This window comes from Tetrao urogallus (genome assembly GCF_951394365.1).
Source record: "Tetrao urogallus genome assembly, chromosome: 6".
NCBI classification, from domain to species: Eukaryota; Metazoa; Chordata; class Aves; order Galliformes; family Phasianidae; genus Tetrao; species Tetrao urogallus.
In genome coordinates, this window is record NC_136819.1 from 25622447 (window position 1) to 25648105 (window position 25659).

Below are 25659 nucleotides of genomic sequence, written 5' to 3' on the forward strand. Positions count from 1 at the left end.
CAGTGACTCATGAAGTACCTCTGCAAACTTGAGAGGATTATCCATGCCCCACCTTCTCTAGTGAAAGGGAAAGTATGGACAGAGAAGGGGAGGGAATTTGTGGAGACTGATATCTGAACATCATGGGTGTGCATTGAGGGAAGGCTTTACACACTTAGAGCTAATAGCAAATCAAGGTAAGAGTCCAAAGAGTGCACACAGCACAAGAATGGATACCCATGACTTGGCCACCTAACAATGCACAAATAGAGAAGATAACAGCAGTTATGCATAAGTCAAAGAAAAACAGCAGCTCTACAGCACTGCAATCAACAGTCAAAAGGGTTTTGGATAAAACCTTTGAAGACTCCAAAATTCAGCCAGATATTGTTTTATTTTTCTTTGAGGTGGGAGGGGCAGAGTTACTTTTTTGTTGGATTTTCCTCACTTTTGTATATGTATTTGATCATCTTGGTTTATTTTTTTTCCTGCTTTCAGGACACTCCCACAAACAAAAAACAGAGTAAACCAAGAAAAAAAAGAGCACATTTTCCTCCAAATTAGTACATACAGCAGATATGTGAGTAAATAACCCTTCCATGAGTCCAGCTACTAACATGCCCAAATATCTGAAATGAGGCGTCCACTTGAGAACAGTTAGAGGTGATACTGCATTCTCACAGTACCCATGCCTGCCTTCCTCTTCTGCAAACATCGGGAAAATATGCAATAAAGAGTAGTTCTGGCCTGATATTCTATCCAGAAAGACACTGAAAAGCTCAAAAGAAGGAACCTGATCTGTTAAAATGGGCATTGTGACTGAATCCTTAATATCTGCCAGGGACAGACTCACCATGTTTGTCATTTAGTCCTGCTGTTATTTCTTAAGATCTGAGCACTGCATCAGCTTTGCCAAGTCTGTGAGCTCCTGGGATATGCCAGTTCAGTTTCATATTTCAGCTGTTGTCCCTTGTCAGGGATCTTTTTTGGTCAGGATTTTACCATCTTAGATAAGACAAGGCTTAGTTAGTCGTAGGAAAAGGGGAATAGCTTTAAACTGAAAGAGGGGAGATTTAGGTTAGATGTTAGAAATAAATGTTTTACTTAGAGGGTGGTGAGGTGCTGGTACAGGCTGCCCAGAGAGCTGTGGATGCTCCATTCCTGGTGACATTTAGGGTCAGGGTGGATGGGGCCCTGGGCCTTGATCTGGTGGGTAGCAGCCCTGCCTATAGCATGGGGCTTGCAACTGTATGATCTTTAAGTTCCCCTCCAACCTAAGCCATGCTGTGATTCTGTGTTAAGGCTTGACTTGTCTCAGGACTTTTCAATGGTAAGTGGTGAGCTTCTTCCTGTTACTGCCATCTTCAGACTAGTTAAACCATAGAAGATAAGAGAGAAACTGTCTATGTGCCTTTCTGGGAAAAGCAGAAACAAAATCTCGTCTATCTAAGGAGATGAGGGACTACTGTGACTCTCAACCTAGCTGGCCATTGACAAAAGCCCAGCTAGCAACTCCTATCCATGTTTCACAACCCCCCTGTGGGTCTAACGCCAAAAAGACTAGCTCCAATTCTAGAAAAGACTGTTGTTCTCCAATAATTTGCCTTTGAGGAAAAATTTGTATCAGAAATAGAAACTGCACATCCTTCTCTGGTGGAATTTTCTTCACTTGTGTGAGTAGATTCACTTCTCCAAATGCATGAGCTTATTTATTTTGTCACCAAAACAGTTTATATTTTTTTTCACAGTATCTGAAAAAAAATGTCCAGAACAGCAAAGGATTTACTTATAAAATTCTCATTAGCTGGAAAGGAAGAAATGTAAGATAATTATTATACTGTATACCCTCACTCAGATGCAGTGATGATTGACCAACATCCATGCTTAGGTGGACAAGCTCTTGATTCTTTGGAACAACACAAAATCACTTCCTGTGTTACAAAGTGGTCTCATGTATAGCTTGAAAAAGAGTGCTGTGTTTTGTTTATGGATTGCTCATCAGGTTGCCCTCATCAGGTGTGTTTATACATCATTTAATTCATTCCCAGGAAATGATCTGGATGTTTCTTCATCTGTTCTGCGGTAGCTGTGCTGATGTTTGAGAGCTGTCATGTGTTTATGTCCATTTAAACCAGCTTTTTTTTTTCCCCTTAGCCACTGTATTTCAATGTACTTGTCAAATGACTAGGTTAGTCTGTGGTAATTGTAACATATGTTTTACTAGCGTACCTATCAGCTGTATTGCACTTTTTATAGTTGTTTAACAAGTGTGAAACAGCAAAAAAAAAAAAAAATTACCTCATTCCATTTCAACAGTGTGATTCTGTGTATGCAATTATCATAAAACTCAGTGTTCCCCTCACATGCTATTTGTTTTGGTAATATTTCAACTCACTACACCAAACAAGTTCCAGACAATGCTGAAGCAAAATTGCTTTCCAGAGAGATAACTGCAGCACATGTATGCAATCTGAGTCAGAATATGGTTATTGTGGGAGAAAATGGTAATAACCTTTCAAAACAAATTCAGAAGTACATTTAATTGATAAAAAGGTGTCATTGAAGACCTAAAGGCCACCATCTCTCTCTCTCTCTCTCTCTCTCTCTATATATATATATATATATATCCATCACTCAACACGTCTGAAAAATTAAGTATGATATGATAACTCACGACAGTTAATGACAAAAAGCATATGTGAGAAACAAAACTATTATGAGGTAGAATACCATTTAATTCAAGTTATTAGAACCAAGTAAAATATTTTAATCGATACTGCTTGGTCACCACCTTCTATGAGCTTCATGAATTTGCTACCTGCAGTCCCAATGAAATGCTAGAATATTTTGCATATGAAAAAATACTAACCACCGAAACAATAAGAGAATGCAGAGAAAAAGTTAAAACTACTTCCCTATCAGACACAGCTGAATTTGCATTCTGTGCATAACAATAAGATGGTATTAAAGTCAGACCAGTCTATCTGATATCAAAATTCTGATCAAAAATAGCATCTATTCTTAGTAAACCGAACTGTGCGGCTCTGAAGTATTTCAAGTTCTGGAGTTTTTTTATGAGAAGGCTATATGGAAATAAATGGCACTCCCCAAGACGAGTGAAGTAGCTATTGCATTTGATAGATAATTCTGCATAGTTGTGATAAATACTTAGTAAGAGAGAAAGTACTGTTCAACCAGTGGCCTGTGCCTGTGATACAGGCTGGCTTGGAGCCTGCTTCTTCCGAGCCACAGCCATGCGCAAGGCCTGAATAATCATATTCTCATTGTTCATGATGTTGTAAGTAGTCAGCTTCTGGAGTTTGTTGAAATCTTCTGCTTTCAGTGACACTTCCCTTGTTGAGTATGGAGAGCAGAAACTGGAGAGATCAACCTTGCCCTGTTCCATTTCTGCAGCACTGCGAGACATGCCTGTCAGAGGAAAAGAGGGAGTTTGTATAGTCCCAGGGAACTACAGTCCTCTGATAGACTATGTCAATAATAACTTAGAGAGATTACAGATGTGGTTGCAAGCACAAGTGCAATGCTCTGATCTCTGAAAAATGTACTTCTGAACAAAGTCTTTTTGGAATTCATGAACAAGTGTCACTAGACATCATTCCATTGCAACTAGTACCTTCTACTGGTCGACTCATAGCATGCCATCTTATGAGGGTCATTCAAAGTCTTACCCCATGGGTCACAAATAGAATACATACTAACGGTAGAAGGAATAAAGAGATGTACAGCACAGGATAAGGCAGAACATCTGTTGCCTTGGAAATCATAATAAAAACATTGGCAGTGTCTAAAACACTGGCCCAAAAGGACACCGTGACTGCATTTAACAAGTCTTAGTTTACATCCTATTGCTTTCATTTCCCAATACATACAAGAAATGCACTAAACAACCCAAAAAGAAAGCACAGTGGTCCTCCTCAGTAACATTCTGTACTGTAAAGGTAGTTCTTCCTAGATCTGAGTGTCATAAAATACATTATTTGAAAACTGCGCTTTGTTCTTCACTGTGAAGTAAAATTCTAGAGATCACAAGAAGAAATAAGTTCCTATTCCTGTACTTGAGGAATGCATTTTTTCTTTCTCTGAACTACACCAACTCTCAAACTGAAATTATACACAAGATTTCAGAAGTAGTTAATGTCATCCCATTATGCACTACATTTACTAGTAGGAACAAGCAAGCAAAGGATTTTTGTATTGGGATAAAGAAGAAACACTCAAGGTCAAAACACTCACTGTGTCAATAAAATAGCTGGATAATATTAACTTACCAGGTGCTACATATCTTTGGAAAGTGTCATTCACTAGTGGAAAGTAAAGCAGGAGAGGAGCTCCGGGGGAGTCTGCACCATCGAACACATAGCACTCTTTCAGGTTCTTCTCATCATCCTTCAGCCCAAAGTTGGGAAATGGAATTCCCTGCTCTGAGAAGTAACTGCAAGCTTGCTTTAGAGGCTGGTCATTGCCCAATAGCAGCAGTATAAAAAATGGAAAACATACACAAGATTAGGTTGTTTTTGTAGCCCTGTAATTCACGTTAAATTGCACAAGATGACTCAATAGTACTGTAAAAATGAAGATAATGTGAGCACATGCAATCCCTAATTCTCCTGTTGCCTGAGGAGTTATTTGAAAATAGACTTGAAATAAAATACCTGGTATTAAGATGGCAAAGAGGGTTTAAACTTGTGCCAAGGCACATTTCTAAAATTGAAGTATAACTTAGGATGAAGGCAAGTAATTTCAAAGATTGTTAGAGAGCATCATTAATTAAAAGAGAATTATGTTAGAATTATCTTTTTTTTTAATCTGAACACAACTAAACTTGCAATCCTAAATTTGCTGTTAAAGACAGTAAGATTCACAGTTATACTATCTGTTTGTGTAGCAGTGGTAACTTGTGAGTAGACTTCAGTGGATTGTAGCTGTCGGGTTTTGGAATGAACTTCCCCAATTTACACTTCAAGTTTTAGAAATGATGTGAAATTTCTAGCATTTTATGAGTATTAAATCTGAAAATACAAAACTAAATTACAAAGCTCATTTGTGATACTCAAACTTTGTTAATGTACCTAACAATACATTGAAATAACACCTCAGTTTGTTTGAATTAAATATTTCTGAAGGACTTAAGATTACTAGAAAGAAATGTCAGTACAAGCAACTGTACTTTTCCAGCTGCAGAACAGAGATAAACATCTTTTTCATCTGGCATTTAATGCAGAAATACCATTAAAGTATCATCTACTTGAAATCAACGACAGTACCTTAACGAGTGAACTTTGTGTTTTCTGTGGTGCACTTCAGAGGCAGGTTTACAATTACAACAACACATTTGGAATTCTGTCTTTTTATGTGGTGAATATCACTTTTGAAAACTATATAACCATTTTATAATCAGATTTCAGCAAACACAGTAAGTGTATTTGATACCTTTCTTCAAGATAACCACATTAAGAGAAAAAATGCATTCATTGAAAGAAAATGAAAATAAAGACAAAAATTATTCATTTGCCATCTTGGACAAATAAAAAACACTGTCTAATAAAAATACAAATTGTATATGTTTAAGGAAGATGCAAAATAAATTCTGCATCTGAATTAGAGAAAAAGCTTTTCCAACCATATCTGTGCTATAAAATCTTACAGTCACTTGTAATGGAAGTTGCAGCACAACCATAATAACTTCATTGCACCACTCTGTACGTTATCGGTGAAGCAGAGAGCTTTGACTATTCTACTTAGGGCTCTTTCAAAGGCGATTTTAGAAAAAACTGATATATTCTTCCCTCTGAGAATTTCTACTCTTCTTTTAAGGTTTGGAGACACTTTTGTCAACTTCCACTAATAATATTTTATAGATGCTTGTACAAGAGTCGAAAAAAGCAAACAAAGAACCATTATTAAACAATGACATTTCTTATTTCTCACCAAGGTCTGCGATCCACCAGTGTAATTTAAGTGTATGATGACATCCACTTTCCTCTCTGGTCTCATAAGGGGTGGACAGCTAGTTTCAAAAAAGAAAGCTGCATCCACCAACTCCAAGTGCTCTGAGTGGCCTCTCAGATCATTAGGAGAAGTGTCCAGCAAAGTGTCTAAAGAATAAAAATTTGGAGCTATTAGTAAGCTGCAGAAAAACATCAGTGAAGTTAGAAAACAAAAGGATGGCAAGCTCCCCTCCCATTCCAGATTTTTCCTTTGCTTTTGGATGTCATGCAGCAATCCTAAAACTTTCTTTACCCTCTCCACTCACATTCTATCAGTGTTTCCAAACCCATGAGCTGCAAAAAAACCCATGGCAGGTTTTCTGTACATGCAAAGCCCATCTCTAGTTATTTTACTCTCAATAAAGACTGTCACTAATGAACACCCCCACAATTCAATAGTTGTGATGTTGGAAGTATGCGTGAGCAGGAGAGTTGTCTATACCTTTCCATCTTGCAAACTGTTCGTGCTGGATGTACTCATTATGCATCTGGAAGCCCCTCAGGAAGTTGTGGTACTTGGAGACAGCAGGGCGGTCCGTCAGAATATCCCGCAGAGTTGTGGAGAGGCCGCTTGTAGGAGTAAACATGCACGTAGCCATCTCATAGGGCTTCTCAGGCAAATCTGGTTGTTCCTCTAGAGATACATGACATAAATTACATGCAGTTGAATTATAGTTCACATATATATGATCAGGAACAAAGAGGAGGAAGAATCAGCGACAGAAATGTCACCTAAATCTGTTCACTGATTTCACTTGAATTTTAACATGAAGGTGCTCATGGATGTTTTTAAGGAATGGTCATTTAGTACAGAGCTGCCCTTCTTAGCTGGTGTTATGCATCCTTACTCTATTGACTTCCTCGGACCTCTGCTAGATCTTGCAGTTCAGCCAGATTTTGAGGGAAAGATGCACAATTTAGGGGGAATAAAATTGAAAAAAGAAAACTCTCAAGCTTCCTTCTGGCTAAAAATGGAGATGACATGAAGCCTTGGCAGAAATATTTCTTTTTAACTCAGCACATTAGAGAACACCTTATATATTCATCCCTACTTTCTTTCTATCAAGGTCTGTCTGATGGTGCCTTATCTTCTGATATAAATCTCACCATTGCCAGTCTCAGATTAAGCAAAGCATTGGCTATTCAGTAACATCAAATCACTTCACATTCCCAGTGTCTCCACTACTTTGATATCAAGAGCACCACAAAACAGAGAAATATGAGTGCAATTGCTTTATTATAGGGGCCTGGAAGAAGAAGGCCATAAGTCAAAAAGGTACTGAGAATTTACCTATTTCAGTCACTTTGTCTTGGGTCCATCTGTGCCAGAAGTCCTCTGAATTGTCCGCTGCATGCCAGGCATCCAGGAGGTTTTTGGAGAAGATGCTACTCCACATTCCTAGGAAGTGAGAGAGGTATAATAGGCATTACTGAGGTAAACATAAGGAATTGATTTAAAAACTGCCTTCTGCTCCTTCCACAGCTTTTTTTTTTTTTGCATTTCTATCCAGCTTTTAAGTGGGCCCAGACATCTATTTCAGTGCTAAACTTGACTCATAATGCAAACTTATTTCAGAAGAAATATCAGCATTCTTTTCCTACCACCATGTTTTACTTAGAACAACATATATATAGGCAAAGACAAATTTTGCATTGCTCTTTTCTCTTTCCATAAAGGATTATTTTCAGCCAGTTTCTTCACCGATTCCCCCCTTTTATTTCTTGTCACTGTTTCCTTCAGCTTCTGCCAAGTCACATAAGTTTGCAACTTTTGAAATGCTTTTCAAGCTAAAGGGAGGTGATATTGTAAAAGCACTTGCAAAAGTATATGACTTTTTTTTTTTTTTTAAGGTTAATTTTGTTAGTCTCAGTGATAAAAAACATGGGTACGTATGTGAGTCTCAGAAACACACTGAATCAAAGTGACCGAGGCGTTGATCCCTCTCTGCTGTGACTCTGTGCCTCTGCTACAATATGCAAAACTACAGCTTGCTAGGGACTAATTTTCCAAATCATCAGTGTTTGCATTAAATTCTTGCCATTCCCTCAAGCTGGTAAGTCACCTTGCATGAAGCAGATTCGGGACTCAGGGAGCTTCTTCATCAAGCGACCCATGAAGAACTCACTGCCAAAATCCTCTGCACGAATGAAGGCGCCATACTTCAGGAAGCCCACCTCGTAGGGCGTGAACTCTACCCACTCTGACAACACACAGACCAACAGCATTAGCTCCACCAGCCCAGAGGACATAATGTTGTTAAAAGCAGCAAAGGAACGTGAGCAGACAAAGAGTGAACCTCAGTGCTACTGGAGGTAGGCTGGCTTAGCACGAGCCCAAAGCAAACCCTGCTTACCACCACCTATCAGATTCAGCAGGCAACTGCAACAGCAATCACACTTTTCATGAGGTTCGAAAGAATTATGTAGGAGGTGAGGGAAATTTTAAGCAACTCTTTCAGAATTGGGGTGTTCTCTTATGAAAGGAGGGCTAGAATGTATTTTGTTATCTATTGCACTTATTACCTTTAGTATGAAAAATGCTCACTTTCCTTAAGAACTGATAGCGTTTTTAAGGCAGTGTCATGGATCTAGGCTGTACTGGTCACCTGGAGGTAATATCTAAATATGCACATTTACATGACAGGAGACTTAATGATGTTAAACTGCTGCTTTGTATCCTATAGTTCCCCAGCTATTGTTTACATTCTCTGAACAGGACTTCTGTCTCGGAGGAAGAATTTAAAACTATTTGTCATTATACACAGTATCTATACGTACAGTGTAAAAATGAATGTCTTTTCCTAGAAATGGAACATCATTACCTCTAAAATCTTTGGTAGTAACTTTATCCTTGACATTCAGGGCAAGGTAGATGGGCAATGGATTCTGGCCCTGGTTCACTGCTCGACGTTGATCAGAAAGCCTGTGGTAGCATTTCTGGATATTAAAAATAATAATAATTTAGAAAAGATTAGCTGATAATCCATTCCATAAAGGCATCAGCTTATAATGTCTGAATACGGAATATTATTTATCTTAATTTCCACCTAGAGTTATTTCCACATTACAAATAAAGAGGGCAAGAAGAACACCGTGAGAGAGAGAATAACTTTAGTTATGAGGACCAGCCATGTCATACATTCAGTGTATGACACCAGGAATAACATGCTCTAAATGCTGATCTAGCTTTATGTTGTTAAATATATGGGGAGGGAGAATGATGAACAAACAACAGATCAGGCTAATTCTATTACTGTCATATCTTTCATCTGTTTAACATAAGAATTCAAGGCACGGTGTTACTGACACTTCTAGCCAAAAACAGTCATGAAACATATTGGAAGGTGCCATCCACAGAGGAAAAATCCTTGAGCTGTTCAATACTAACAGCTTATCTTTTACATGAAATTGATATATTGAGTGTACTTCAGCCAAATGAAATTCTAGCAACTAGCTAGCAGTGAAGCCAGAAATACAATGTGAAATATGATATGAATCAAAAATGTTCGTGGTTTTTTTTCTGTTTTCCTGCTTCATCTGGACAAAATATAAATATTTACAGGACTTTAAAATAAAATAGTTTTTTCTTCAGCTGACATCAGTCTGTCAGTTTATATGGAAAATTTTGCTTAACAAAATTAGGAAGGGGCAGTCTTGAGAGGGCAAATTCAAAACAGCTGAAAACACCTGCAGAATCACTATTCCTGCAACAGATCTACACACTTTCTCAGTGCTAATTCACAAAGTGCAGTAACTACGTAAGGAGCACATCTGCAGTATGTACAATATATGATTACAGCTTGTGTAATACAGCAAACATTACAGCAGTGGAAACATAAAAGTGTGAAGCTGTAAAAAATACTTCAGAATTTAAAAAAATTCTTGGACAGCTACAAAGGTTAATTAGCATGCCAGTTACTTTAGAATTAGTCTGAGTCATTTCTACATTATATTCAGTCACATTTTAGAATTCATTATAGACATGCACTGCATCTCCAAGTTATTACTGCAGTAAGCCGTGTTCTGCCTGCATACCAAGTATAGTGTTACTGGCCAGGTACTTCTTCCTAGGATTTTAATTTCTTGTAATGGTCATAAAGATCAGGTAACCGACTTTATGAGAAGATAGCTGTGTAGACATTACCCCATCATTTAACATCGATTCAATCATAAGTCCCCACAGATCAATAAAAGATGTTTTATGTCCTGCTTGGGTCCTTTGACTCAGCTCTTTGTAATAATTCCTCAGACTTCTCAAGCAAAAAGCACTCATCTTGCACTTGGCTGCTTGCTTTCGAGCTTCAATAATTATTTCTCCAAGATCCTTATGTGACCACTCAGCATCTTCATACAGTTTTGACATGGTCCTGCAAGCAGGAAACAGGATGGGGAGATGCAAAAATGAAGATGAAGCTTTTAAAACTGAGAGGATATACTTTGGGCACTTCTAACTATACTAGCTTTAGGTCACCCTTCTATTTTGAGCTTACTTTGAACACAGATGCAAATCTATAGATAATCACTTGCTCTGAATCCTATTCAGGTAGCTCCATCAGCTCTCTATGCTGTTTTATCCAACAGTAATTAATTATAAAGGATAATTTTGCGTAGGGTTAAGGATTTTTGCACTGCCATTAAAGTTTCAACTTTTAATTGGGGTTAAATTACTTCACTGACACCAAAAAGTCTGATGCACAACTGATGTTTCTTGGGTGACCCCGTTGCTCATAGACCAAGGAACAAGCAGTAACTCAGTACACCCCTTTTATCTTTTCCGAGATCTAAAGCCCAGACAAAGCAGGGTTTTGCTTCACATAATAAGATCCAAACAATAGAATCAAAATGACTCCTCACCATGTTGTGCCAGATGAGCCACTGATGTATGAAACACAATCCAGAACACGCAACTTTTGAAGACCCAGCATGCTGCCATACATTCCTGTCAGTGCTCTTATCCCACACCCTGCTGTTGTCACAGCCACTATAGGGACCTGCTCAACACAAAACAAAGACACAGACAGAAAAGTGGCATCAAGGGACATTTGCATCAAAAGAAGACAGTCATGCTAAAGCTATGAGACACATAGAATCATAGAACATTTAGGTTGGAAAAGACAACTAAGATCACTTAATCCAACCATCAACCCAGCCCCATCATGTCAGCTGAAAATAGAGTATTTGCTCTTTCAGGCAGTCTGTTGAGCTCTCTATCTGAGAACACCTTGACTGCAAACAGAGCCTAAGAGAAGCAGTTGCTGACAGAGGCCTTGCTCCTGTTGCCATTTCAAGACCTAAGGGAAAGAGAGAAATCCCCAAGCAGTGCATTTCCTAGATACCTCATGGTCTTGTAAGTCCTCTTCCAGATGAAGAACATCTTTCAGTGCAGCAGCAACCACCTTTCTCCGATTTTGCAGGAAGTTCTTTTCATCCATGCACAGGTCAAAACCCAGACGAGCATCTAGGTTTCTTGGCCTGAAGCACAAACCCTGGGTCCTGAGACCAGGGAACAAATATTACATGCTATTGCTTGCAGTAGCCATCCCAGTTGTGTTTACAGATTGGTACTTGAACAATAATGTAATAAATGAGAAAGTGCAACACCACAGACAAGCCTCTCTGCTAATTGCCTCAGCTTTTACTAAAAATGCAAATGGGAATGAAAGACAGAACACTTCATACTGCCCTGGTATTGTAATGAATTCCTATAGCAAGCTTCTGGTTTTGTTTGCTCATATAATTGATTTTTCAGTTTTCAGTATTGCCTACCATATGTGCCTGTAACAAGATAACCACCGTCAGCAGGCACTGTAGCTAATTAGGGAAATAGCCTCCATGCCTTGAATTTATTTATTTATTTATTTATTTATTTATTTATTTATTTATTTTTATTTGTATTATACAGAAATATGATTTCGGTGTGGAGCTGTTCTCTCAATCCATGGGCATAACAGCGCACAGTTCTGAAACTCAAAGGAAAAGGGACCCCTGATTTAGTTATCCATCACTGAAAAAGGAGACTCTTGCACAAAAGCCTGCAAAGAGAAGCAGAGCAGTCTCGCTTGCAACTGAGCCTGCATTGCCCCCTGCTGATTTCAGATGTGTAGGTGCAAGTGACTCCCAGTTACAGCATCAGGCCTTGCTGAAAACTTACTTACCATTCATTTGCTTTTGCATACAAGTCAATTGTCCTGTCCTGAAAATCACAATGCAAACACTGTAAGCACATTCAGGTCATTAATTCTACATCTTCCTCACCCTCATGATCTACAGGCTGAGCTTTACTGCATTTGCTGCAGGATCTGGCCAGCAATTGTCTGGGTTTTGAGATCGATAATGGGTTCCAGTGCAGTCTGGGCTGGATAGAAGTAAGGCCCCTCTGCTTTGCATGGATGAACATTTAGTTTCCCTTTGTTTTCAAGGGAGCTCACTGAAAGAGAGGCACCTGAACCACAGGCAAGTCAATGTTCACTGTTTTACCTTCTGCAGTTATCAGTCTTAAGTGTCTTACCTATTATTGTTAGCTCACATACAGCATTGATGATTGTATTAGATATGTCCTGAGGAAATCAGCTTAAGCTCAGAACAGAGTTGAAAAGTGTGCCTGGAACCACATGCAGAATAAACAAAACCAATAAATAAATATTGTATAGCTAAACAGTGAGCAACTGTTATTCTCACTTTACAAATGTAGCATGTGTCTGACTGGAGCTGAATCAGGAAGAGTAAAATTCATGTCACCCACCAAACTGAGCATAAGTTGGACTGGATTTTATAAGAAATACTTGTTCTCACCTCTGCTATAGTTATTTTCTCTTGTATAGGAAGCAAGTTCAGAGCTAGAGTCACAGACTCATTCATATCCCTTTCATTTTGACTTGATATAGACTGAAAAGGAAAAGAAGAGGTAAAAATGCAATAATCATAGTTACACAAGGGGAAAAAGAGAAGTCTTCCCAGCCTCACATCCACACACTTGCTTCTCATCCTCTTCCTACACAGATCTGCACAACACAGACCTCAGAGGTCCCCAAACAAACAGCATGTAGAGTCATCTGCCCATTATAGGTGACCACATACCCTACTGAGCCGTCTGCGCCGTGGCAGCGACACAGTCAGCGCCGACTGATGGTGTTTGATGTAGTGGAAACTCGCTGGTGCGGCCGCACACAGGCATGAGTTCAGCGTGTGGGTCTGCATCCCCTCATAGGAGCCATCCACTGTCAGTGCAAATTTTCTCTCTGAAGAGATGGCAGAACAAACGTCACATCCTCATGAATAGTCTTTGCTATCTTGAAGTTAATAATGCCCAAAACCACTCTATTAATGTCTGTACTTCCTAACTACAAGGAAACCTCCTTCATGCCGGGAAACTGATCCCCACCAGTAGTCAGTGGGATCCAAGGTTGTTTACAACACCTTGCAAGTAAATTATGCTGAAAACTAAAAAGGAGTCCTTGATTTAAGTTCTCTCAAAAAACGTGCTTTTCAGTATGGAAGTATTAGGAGGTGTCAGAGTATGAAGTTTTAAAAATTGCATAGGACATACACAGGCCTACAAGCACAGGCTCAACACAGCAGTGATGTGCTAATTATAATGTGCAACAGGTACCCTTGGTAATATACTGTGTCTCTCATCTTTCACCTAGTGGCATATTTTGTACTGTTACACATAAAAGAAATTTTTAAGTGTGAAATTTGAGGAAAGAGTCCTAATGCTTATCTTTGCCTCTGAAGACAGGGAGATTTTGCTCTACTTCAGAGCTTATAAAATTTCAATGTGGTACACAAACATTTTGGAAAGTCATAGCCATCTGACAAGAGGTTATTGGAGGAGAAAGTCTTTTTGCAGGAAAATCAGATCACAAATTCTTCACAGTGCACTCAGTAGTTTTGACCAATTGCAGCCCACTCCAGAGGCCATTGATTTTGCTGAAATTTCACCTTGCATCTTCAGTCATTTTAAACAGGGGAGTTCAGGGGTGAAATGCTGAGTGCTTTTGCCATAACACTCTCCATAAATGAGCAAAAACTCACCTGTGCTATCCTTTCTCAGCCTGCCACCATTCACCTGCACTTCCAGACAAGCAACTTCACGGGACTGGAAAAGACAGCGTGAGAAAGGGAAAAAGATATTCACTACTGGCTGAGCTCTGCTTTACCATACCCATGGGCATATGCTTAATCTGTACACCGCCCCTACCAGGCCAGGAAGGTGGCATTTGGCATCAGGATGAAGTGGGATGGATGCCCCAGGGAGGATGCTCAACCCAGCTGTAACCAGGCAGAATGAGATAGATGGATGTCCACCTGACCATGCTCTGTTTGGGTCTGCCCACAGCTAATGCCTCCATGCCACCCTATGAAGCAACTGCCCAGCACCATTAGTGTCAGCATAGCAGTAAACATGGCCCTACAGCAGGGAATGGGGTAGGTAATAAAAATTACCACTAAAACGCCATTAGTAACAATGTTTTCAGGAGGATCCGGACTGAAAGACAAAATGGAAAAAAAGTCAGTTCACAACTAGCACTCTCCAAATTCTTTTTTTTCCATCATCATTATTTCTCTATCTTTAAAAACTTGTCTTTGGACAGCCAGCATAGGCACATTAAACTCTGGGCATCAATCCAGTCTATCTCTTACAGGTCTGATTCTGAATATTAAGCTCTATTTGTGAAGAGCTGCTGAGTAGCGGAGTTCCTCATTACATCAGATAGGATCATTTTCTGATGCAAATAAGTAAATTTATGGAAATGGCAGAATTACACTATTGCTTTGTGTTGTTCAGGCATAAACCTGGGGGGACCACAGCTGAAAAGCTGGTGAATTCATCCAACATGCCATAATAAAAAGAGAAAAAAAAAATTACAATTTACCTTAAAAATCAACAGCAGCACTAGGACTGATTTACTTGCCCATTTTCTCCATTAACTGTACAGTCAGCATAAAAACACAGTAAAAAATATTTGTAGATCTATTTCCACTGTTAAAATTTTAAGTGACATTTTCCCGCATTCTCACAACAAAGCAAGCATCTGGGAACTGACAGTAAAGAGCAGAACAGGTTTAAAACTTAAAATGTCCTGCTGCACAGAATGTCCCTGCAGCCTAGGGAGCATCAGCAACTGGAGACATCTCTGTGCTTCTGTTAGTGGCAGTGCTCTAGTGTCTCAATATGCCTGGTGTTGATGCACACATATCACACACTGCCATGCACCTCCTTCTTAAATGTTATCGTACACAAGCATTTCCTGAACACCTGAAGTTCCCATCTGTTTTATTCAGACAATGACAGTGTTAGGGGGCTGCAAGCATAAACAGTATTTTGTACCAGAAATATTTTCTCTTTGAGTTACATTCCTCTATTGTTCATCTATTTAAAACTTACCTACTCTCCATTGTGAATTCAACCTCCAGCTCCTCTTTTCCCTGAGAAATTAAGAAAAGACAGTCACTACGTGACGATTCTTATATGCAGAAAGATACCCTGTAGGAATCTGTGCTCTTCAGCAAGCCAGCATCCACCTTTAGCTACTGCACATACAACAGATTTCATTTTCCTTGTGTCGCATCCATTATATTTAATGTTGCATACACTGAATTTTGTAGGAATTATATCAGCAGGCTTCTAGTTTACACCTTGTGGGCCAAACATGAACACATCTTACGGGACCTCTTGACAGTTTCTTTGCCTTTCCATAGGCATACATTCAATCCTCACTAGTTCATAGACCACCTGCAATTCCTCTTCCCCTGCCAGAAACTCTCAGTGCTCCCCACTAACTCTCAGCATGAGAAATACTGAATTTCTTTGGTGCTTTTAAACCATCCTGACCCTCTTCTGGCCTCAACCACAACCTGTACAAATGGGCCTGATGGCACACTAACATGGTGGCATGCCTTGGTGTATAAAGCCCAGGGTGCTCTGGAAAATGAACTTTGATTGGGTAGAGTCCAATTGCATGCTCAGTCTTCATCTTTTGCAATCCTCCTTTGCAGGTTTTGGTGCAATTCTACATCCCTCACATTCTAGAGACAGCATGAAGGAAGACAGCACAGGGAGCCTTTCTAAAACAGTTATCAAATCAAATCAGCACTCACACAAGTGATGTATTTTCAGACCTAAACATCATCATTAAAACTTTAGCGTGAGATTGTCTCAATTTCCTCAGAACCCTGAGTTCCAACCGCAAAGGACTGCCTAAGTCTCTCAACATTTTAACATCAAGTAGAGCAACCAAACAAGTCTGATAATGTTGCTATCTGCAAAAGTAGCATCCCAAATTCACTGTAATTACAGGGACAAGAGCCTTTAGCAGCCCCTGAAACAGATGAATATACTCAGCTGGCTAAATGGACAGTAAAAAGGGGGTATATACCAAACAGGTGAGAGAAAAGCTGAGAAAAACACATTCTCACCTAACCGTGTTCTCTTTGAAATTTATCCATACCTGTGGATTCAGCTGGAAACTCAGCTGAATGTTTTCTCCAAGCTGGATTTTGGAGACATCAAAGAAAACAGTGAGGAGATGGTCATCTTGAGTTACGTTGTCCTCATCACAAACTTTCAGCTCCAGAATGTTCTGGAAACATGAAAAACAGATTGTGTAAGTTTTTATAGGAATAAGATAGTACAGATAGTTCTGTTTAGCTGGAAGAATTTGGGTAAGAACTTCAAGAATGAATGCAAAGGAAACAGTGTTTTATTGTTTTACAGTTCGCCTCCACAGGCTCTATTGACAATTCAGAAACAGTCTAATTCATGTATTGAAAGCTAAATAACTAAAGGAAGTGTGAGTGCTTCATAAGAAAGAATACTCAAGAAAACACACAGTATGTGTGGCTATGGTTCTATTTAAGAAGGCATCTGGGCTTCTGTCTTCAGCTTAGTAATCAGGAGACGCCTAGAGAGTAAGTGCTAACACAGCTACATTTCGTACCTTAACCTGGCTCTGAATCGTAAAGTGGAAGGTCTCATTCCATGTTGGGTTCTTGGTGTTAGGAATTGTTTTCGTTCGGAAATTCTGCACCGAAGCTGTTGGCAGTCTCAGGCTCACATAGCAATCTGACTGGGTTACTGTGGAAGAAAGTATGAAAGTAACAGATTAGTAAGCCACATTTAGCACCCCATAAAGTGTTGCACTGATTGAATTTTTGAGTTCACAAGGCAGAATGCAAGCTGGGAGGCCAGATAAGATGTCATAAAGTCAGTACTATATGACCAAAGGTAGTAGTAGAGAGAGTAGTAATGGCATTTGCAACACAACGGGCAGGTGAAATCTTGTCTGTGCTTTCCAGCACAAAGTGAGGTGATGTTGATACTTTGCACAAGATTGCGTTGCTCTTGCCTTGTTTTTTTCAATCTGGGTCATAGAGTTTGGCTATGAATTTTTATGTGGCCAGATACTAAGGAGGGGAGCTTTAGGGTTTTAAATTCCCTTTCCCAATTGAAAAGCTCAGCTGTAGAGTTTGGCTTCCCACATGAGCTACTTTGTAAGTGAGGGATGTTTGGGACCTAAGTTTTGGTATGAAACAGTGGTTAGCAGCTGTCTACAGTGCTTTGTTCATCATTTCTGCCTGGAATAAACCACATAAATGCCAAAGATAGCATGGACACAGTATTGCCCACAGATGTCAATCTCATCATCAGCATTATATTTTCTCTATTTTTAATGCCACCTACTCAAGCATTCCTTTAACCGCAGCAGACACACCCTCATCTGACTACACTTAGTTTTGTCCCATTTAGTTTTAGCAGTAGACTTGACTTTTGGGAAATGCAGAGTCACTGACTTGGCCCTTAGCCACGTGCTACTGAAGAATTAGTGAACTTTTTTTTTTTTTTTTTTTTTAAATGACTGCCCTGAGATTTTAGTCATTTTGTGTAAGTAACTTTGAAAAAAAAAAGAGTAACTTTCATTTAAGTTGTTGTAGTATATAATATATATATATATATTTAAATTATAAACATACCAAAACACAGAGAGATCACACAAATACACAGAGTCCTAATAGCTCCCAAACTTCCATGTATATAGAGGAAATCTTCATATGAAAATCTTTTTTTGATTGACTTTGATTCTTCTTTTTTTTTTCTCCACATTGAGATTAACTCACTCCCATCAGATCTCAGAGGATCAGAAGGATCCACTTAAGTTTGTGAGCGACCTTGATACTGTGCTTGATCCACTCTATGTACAAATAGATGTGAGGACTGGCACTCTACTCTGTCCATCATTGGTGCAGCAGAAAACTACACTGCCTTATGTTGAGAAACTTTTCATTTATACATACAAGGCTCTCTTTAGCAGGCACATGCGTGCAAATCCTCATTATTCTAGTACGTAACCCTAACACCACCTGACTATAGAAGGGGAACAGCAGTGATGATGCTCATATGACGTACACAGCAGAACTTCCCAGCAGCAACTGATGTACCTCACCTTGACCATGACACATTTGTTGAAATGTACTTGGGGTGGCAGCCATAGTATCACCGTGGGGCAATATCCTGCCAGAAGCAGGTGTGGCAGCAGGTGCTTATGAAAGTACAGTCTTCATGCAATTATTACGTTACGTTTCTAATTATCTTACAGGATAGCTGCAGGACTGGATCCTAATTGCACTTTGCCATTAGAAAGCATTACAGCTGCATGACCCATGCTAAAAAACACCATGGTCCCAGTACCATGCTGCACCTCAGACAACAGCAGGGCACCAGCTGTTCTGGCTAAAACATGAAGTTTCTCCTATTTTTGATATTAACAGATACAACTTCCAGCCTTCATGGATAGCAGTCTGGGCATCCTCCTCCTCTTGGACTGCCTGTAAGCACTCAAATGGAGGCCAATTCTAGGGAAAGGCTTTCTTATGGCTCTCAAAGTATAGTTTTTCTTATTGTACTGAAAACAAGAATGTGGTCTCAAATATTGATCTGTTTGCCCAAATCATTACCGTGGTCATGGATGTCCTTCACTTGGACCATCTCATGAAATATAGACCATCACCAAAGAAATGCATTTTTGCTCTTCATCCAGCTCTGGGGATCTGAGTAGAGATATGGCTGTGGATGGGTAGATTAACAGTGCTGTTTTCTAAAATGCAAATTATTAGATAATTTAGATCACTGAGGGTTTTTTGCTTTGTTTCGTTTTGTGTTGTTGCTTGTTTTTAACAAAGAGGACATGGGCTGCTTCTATGGAAATAAATGTCTTTGTTTCAAGGCCCTTCACAATATAACTATAATAATTCAGACAGGCCTGGGAGAGCATTTCCTTCCTCCAGGCAACTTTTAATGTTAATCTCCATCGACTATAACTAAACTTCAATAAAAAGCTTTCTCACACATTCACACCTTAGCCTTCACCTAGGGTGGCACACTGTAAAGAAAGCTGTATCGCTATTGTAATTTACACTATTGGTATTTACAGAATCTTTGCTGAGATTCTACCAAATAACAACCTCACTGTTTTTCTTTATTTTTTTTCCTTTTTCACACCCTCTTATTATTAAACAGGATTTCAAGCAGCATCTAGAACAATGGTACATAATGGCAGCTGCTTAAATATCATGGTGAAGTAAGTAATAAATAACAATGAAATAATAATTCAGTGCAAAAACCAAACACCAGAGGAAGTCTGCGAGTTCCTGTAATAAGCATCAGATTGGACCACAGATCCTCAAACAATACTATATTTCACCAACTGTATTTCATTTCAGGGTCTCAATGACCTTTCCACAACTTGATTTCACATACAGCAGAACTGCTACTGCAATGCCATAAAATATGTTTTAAAATAAAAAATATAAACTATACTTCGTGATCTTATTAAATATTGCATCCAAAATAACATAGGCCTTAAATTAAAAAAAAAAAAAAAAAAAATCAAACCTGAAATTTTTCAAAACTGACCAGTCTAGTAATAAATATATTAAAAAAATAAAAGTCTGCTTTTCCCTCCCCACTTTTTCCACCAAGACATTCACAAAAGATCATTATTTCACCAAGAAAATGCTGAAGAATTTACTTAGTTCAGCCAAGGTCCATTTAGCCCAGTGTCTTTCTGTATCTACTGAATCTCTAGAATGCTTTCAGAAAGCAAATTATGATGGCTTGAAAATGTTCATCTCAGATTTCTCCACAGCTCCCTACTTTTAGCTTTTTGTTTAATTCTCAACACTTACCTTTTGTTTGTTTGTTTTTATTCAATTCCACTTAATGAATTTCTTCCTCTACAGGATCTTTTTCTTTAGTTCTTTTGTCCCTTTATTGGGGAAGGATTTTTCATTCTGTTAGGAATGGAAATAAGTGCCAAAGAAGACCATGGCCCACATTTGATGGGATTTAAGTGCATAAGAAGAGGGTAAACATCACACAGCGCTCTCAGTCCTCAGTTTTATTTTCAGAGACTTTCTAAGCCAACCTTTGCTGCTTTTCTTTTTCTTTGTGAACATGGTTAATCTCTGTCTTGAGCCTACACAAACTTTTGACATCCATATACTTTAACAGGCTGAGCATGAAATTTCAAATTGTCCAAATTTCAAATGAAATTTGAAATTGTTTTTAAGATTGGGTTGGATTGGTGCACATCCAAGTCTCACCCTATTGAGGAGTCAGGATGCAGACAAGGTACACACCCAAATCTGGGAACTGGCAAGTGTTTGCTGGTCCAGGAATATTAATAACTCCAATGAGTCTGATGGGTGTTCTCAGTGAGAAGAGGGAACATGCAGATCACAAACATGGCACCAAAGTCACAGAGGACATCAGTGATGCATGAATACACAAACGGAAATCAATGTTGATGTGTTATTTATACATTGATAAATTAGTGGTAAAAAGAGATGAAATAGTATAAGGATGTATTAAAAGGATGAAGAGTTGAAAAAATTGAAAGTAATTTGTCTTTAAACTTCCAGTAAAAGTCTTGTAATACCTGTTCTGTAGTTGACGCTATTGAAATTTTGAGACTATTGTGATGGATTGGTTTTCCCATTACCATTTACTGTCTAGAAGATGAAGCAGATAGAGCGGTAACGAAATTAACTCATAGTACCCCAATGAAAGAATGTCTAAGCACTAGATGAGTATTAAGCAAAGCGATGCTAAGACTGCACAGAAATAGTGCAGGGAAGGATCTTCAGAGGAGAATATAACAAAATGGAATTAACTTCTTAAAAAAAGGATAAGCATGACTGGAGAGAAACAGGAAGAACTGACTTTAGGTATTGAAATGGTTTAAGAAGGCCGGGAAATAGGTGACACTTGCCATCCTGTTCTATTCAGGAAGGTTTTCAGGAAAAGGACAGCTATTTAAAAAAAAAAAAAAAAAAAAAAAAAAAGCTTGAAAAGGACTAATAAAAAAAAAAATCGTTAAGAAAATGGTACTGTAAATAAGTCAGCGTAGCTGGGGATGGAAGCTCACATACTTTGGAATTTCCTAAGTGTGCCAAACTAATCTCTAGGTGATTATAAATGTGACAGAAACATATATTCCCCAGAGGTACACAAAAAAGTAGCTAAACATTACAAAAGTGGTACATTTTCCATCTTAAGACTCCCATTTATTTCTTCTCAGAGAAAGCCACATAGTTAAAAACAGGAAACTTGCGCTAGCTTTTCCATTGCCAGTGACTATCCAGATGTGAAAGTCATTATTTAAAAAAAAATTGAATCACAGTGTTATTTGTTATGATGAAGAGTGTATAATTGAAACATATGACTTCTACAAGTCTCACTGTATAGCAAACTACAGGCTGAAGTGGCTTGAAAGCAAAATTTTCAGATAAATGGAAGTAAGCAGATATCAACAGAACTGGACTCAGAAATCAAGTATATGCAAGGCAGTGTTATGACTGGTACAATTCTGTAATCCTCAAAATACAAGTTCCTGGGTACAAAGCTGAGTATAGAGGAGAGGATGTCATTTTTGGCATTGAGTCCTGGACTCCAGAAGTGATAACGAGAAATCCTAGTCAACAGAGCTAACAAGCAGATATATAATTCTCTTTTCTTTGCCATCAACTAAGTGGAGGCTGCAGTTCACTTAGACTCACAAAATGTCTTGCTCACAGACTGGCTGAGATTCTTACCTGCGCATCTCCTAGCATGCTAGTATGGATACCAAAAGACTAACTGCCCTACCTGATAGGAAAGGTGTTTATTTTACATCCAAACATTATTCCCAACTTCTCTTCGGTATCTTGGACAGTTCTTTCAGAGATTCTCTTTGCAAATGGTGCAAGTACCCAATAAACAAAGCATTCACCTTTACAAGCATGGTATTTATTCTGTTTGTGCCATTTTCTCTCTCCAGGGTTTTACTGACATGACCATTTCAAGCAGATAACAGCTTGGCAACATTGGCGGTGAAATGCTTGTTGCCCTGTTTTGCAGATAACATCCAGTACAAGTTTTGCAGTGTAATACAAAATAACCTCAGCCTGGAGAGCCTGTGCTGCTCAAGACCCCATGCCCTGTAAACATTGCAGCCATCCAAACCTCTCCTTTGAGGAGAGGTAGGGGCCGGATGAACTGCCTCATGCCAGCAAACTGAAATGTTCAACCAACTCAGTACTTGGCCTGGGCACTAAAAATTTCTGCTGTTTGCAAGGAGAGCAGCAAAACAGGCAACTCCCTTCAGAGTCAAAATAGTTTGAAACCAGAAGCAAAATTTGTGGAGAGGAGGAAAAGGCAGAGAGTAAATTCAGTAAGCTCACTATCATGCAGATGACAGGACATGATTATCAGGGAATATATCTAAGGGCCCTGTTTGTCCACACCTCTTTTTTTCCATTCAGAGCCTTAGAGTTTGTACCTTCAGTCTGGTTTTGGCTGTAGCAGGAGATTTTCCTCCAGCCTTTAAATTATCACCTTAAATTCAGATCACCTTTCCACGCATTAGGAATAAGTTCATACAGACTCTTCTTCTCCATACATTCAACAACAAGAATTTATTTTGCTTCTCTTCAGAAAAAAAAAATAGAATGATAAACTACTCTTTATACATATTTGAGCTCTAAAGAACAACAGCAGTATTACAGAAAGGCCCAAACTAATCTCTTGTGGAGCTACAGACCTGCATCATTTTAACTCAGCAAATTTAACTTGGTTTGGTTCCTACAGAAATGTTCCAGACTGAGACCCTCCTATCCACGTAAGTGAATAAATGCAAGATAATCAGCCAGCTACTCAGACTGGAAGTGGTTGTTTCACCTTCTTCTCTAGTGCTTTGCTGGTCAGATTTTTATGGTGTATTAATAAATGTTTATATACTTGTCAACTTCTGAATAGTTTGGAAAAATTACTAATAACAGAAACAGTAACAGTGCAAGCCCTCTACTATGCTATGAAACATCTCCTATGATTGAATTAAACGCAACAGACACAGAATGATAGAATGATAGAATGATAGACTGGACAAGATCCATTAAATAAATATTAACCAGTACCTAACACAACAAGGTCCACCCCTAAACCATGTCCCTAAGCACTGCATGTACACAACTCCTGAATACATCCAGGTATGGTGACTCTACCACTTCCCTGGGCAATCTGTTGCAATCATGCAACAAGTGTTGCACACTATTCCATAAAAGATGAGTCCAATGAGAGATGTCAAATATCCAGTCTTGAGCACACATAAAATATTCTGTGCTATGCACAGGTTGGACATTAGTGTAAGAAGCAACCATAGAAAGAAATGCCCTTATCTAAATTTATTCATACACTATTTCCTTCAAATAAATATCTATATTTTTTTTCACAATTGAATCTACATTTTATGCATTCTGTGCAAACAGATCTGAACTACATAGAGCTGATGGATGGACCTCAGTATTATGCTGACAAAAATCTAAGAATAATTAATATGAACTATGCTACTTCATCTTCACCATCCACAGCCAAACATCTCTGCCTCTGTCCTTTTAGAAATGCTCTGTGATGTTTTCCACACTTGGTTATGTTTCAGGTAGGTTTGCAAGCACATGTATACTCTATAGGTATATAAAGATACTCACACAAGTCTGCTTTCCTGGCATTTTTCATCCGTATGATTTTTACGGTGAGTAAGTTGCATGGAGAAGGTTCTGTCTATAGAAGAGCAGAGTACAAAATACACGGGATTATCACGTAGAGAGAAAGAACAGAAGCACAGTCAGATATAGTGTTGAATTAAATGTTTCAATATCAACCACATAAAACATTTCTAGACTGAGGCTCTTCCTTGTGCATCATCTTCTCTGTCTTCCCAGAAGGTTTACAGCCAGGTGTGGCCAAAGTCCCTAGATGTACACTCAGCCACAGACCAAATCTCGACTGTCCTCCATTTTTCATTCTGAGGAAACTCATGGAACTCCTCAGATTGTAGTGGTTGACTGACTCTTACAACTCAACCACAGAAAAATAGTGAGCCTCACTGTGTTGTATTAATACAACTGATATACATCTTGGTCTGTGCAAATGCAAAGTATGTTATATAGATCTACTTTATTTCACAACAAATAGTGGTCAATCTAGCAGAGCAGGAATTAGTAATGATATCATGATGTTGTAACATTGTGTGTCAGCTGGTATATAGCTATATACCTCCACTATTATGTTTGATGTAGATCAGCATTGGCTTTCAGAAAATGAGGACCTGAAAAATGTCTTCCAGGAACCCATTCCAAACTTCTCTGAAGGGGGCAGCATAAGAAACAATTCTGTAATTATTTCTCTCAGAATAATTTAGGTTATACAATACTCCTTTAAGCAACGACACAGGAAAGAGTCATTGGAAATCCTGGGATACCACATATACCTAGGTGGTTATCAAAAGATATTTAACAAACCTGCCAGGGAACTGGTTTGATTTTGTTGAGCAAGGAGTGGACAAACACAACACTTAATGAAATGTATGGGGGGCTGAAGGTGAAGTAGTTTGCTCCCTAGATGATTCCCTTTTTTAAAGGAATGAAAGGAGAAAAAAACTCTGCAATTTAACACTGAACCAACCCAAGAAAACAAGCACCAACACCAAAAAAAAAAAAAAAAAAAAAAAAAAAAAAAGACCGTATTTTTGTAACAAATATATGGGAGAGCTCATGCACGCTACTCATTGAGCAGGGAGTATCACTGCCACAGGTATGTAGATCCACATATAGCAACGAAAGCCTTCTGTGTCACCATCCGTTCACTAATGCCCACAGACTCCCACAATTTCTAGGAGAGCCCACATTTAACACCTTTCTGGCTTTTCCTCTGTGCTCATTCACATTAGTTACATCTCTATAGTTTTCATCAGTGGGTTTTTTGCTAGATCCCACTGGATGAGAGTTAAGCAGCAGTGTATAAAGTGGGCATTTACAAAATATGGTACAATTGCTACAGTATGAAAGCCCTTAGATTTCTCAAAGCAAAAAATCAAAGCGAGCAGAAAACCCAGATAGAAGCCAGTCATTGCTGTCAGCCCAGGTGCTGAAGAAGGAATCTCAGAGTTGAACAATGCTCCTACATGAGGTCCCATCTGCCACTAAAGCTGCCTGGACAGCTCATCCCAGAGCCTCTTTTTCCCTTTCCTTACCTGGCTTGTGCTGTAAAACACCCCCATCGTGGTCTTCCTCGCATTCAAACCAGGTGTGAAATGCAGCAGCGGATGGGTACTGAGGAGCACCCAAAGTTTCTGGTGCT

At 38.9% G+C, this 25659-nt stretch overlaps 1 protein-coding gene across 1 annotated transcript in view; it reads right to left on the reverse strand.

Moving 5' to 3' along the window:
* Positions 1 to 3169: 3169 nt before the first annotated feature.
* LOC306947982 (uncharacterized protein) overlaps positions 3170 to 25659 on the reverse strand; it is a gene marked incomplete at both ends in the record, with an annotated part of 56105 nt that continues 33615 nt past the window's right edge. Inside the window, 20 exons of the mRNA XM_079537443.1 lie at positions 3170 to 3408; positions 4269 to 4452; positions 5929 to 6095; positions 6430 to 6621; positions 7279 to 7386; positions 8051 to 8188; positions 8810 to 8924; positions 10132 to 10354; positions 10842 to 10978; positions 11324 to 11480; positions 12143 to 12180; positions 12780 to 12872; positions 13065 to 13225; positions 14022 to 14085; positions 14433 to 14475; positions 15376 to 15416; positions 16439 to 16570; positions 16928 to 17064; positions 24009 to 24081; positions 25553 to 25631. Coding sequence (XP_079393569.1) covers positions 3170 to 3408; positions 4269 to 4452; positions 5929 to 6095; positions 6430 to 6621; positions 7279 to 7386; positions 8051 to 8188; positions 8810 to 8924; positions 10132 to 10354; positions 10842 to 10978; positions 11324 to 11480; positions 12143 to 12180; positions 12780 to 12872; positions 13065 to 13225; positions 14022 to 14085; positions 14433 to 14475; positions 15376 to 15416; positions 16439 to 16570; positions 16928 to 17064; positions 24009 to 24081; positions 25553 to 25631 — 2521 coding nt within the window. The remainder of the gene's footprint in view (positions 3409 to 4268; positions 4453 to 5928; positions 6096 to 6429; positions 6622 to 7278; positions 7387 to 8050; positions 8189 to 8809; positions 8925 to 10131; positions 10355 to 10841; positions 10979 to 11323; positions 11481 to 12142; positions 12181 to 12779; positions 12873 to 13064; positions 13226 to 14021; positions 14086 to 14432; positions 14476 to 15375; positions 15417 to 16438; positions 16571 to 16927; positions 17065 to 24008; positions 24082 to 25552; positions 25632 to 25659) is intronic.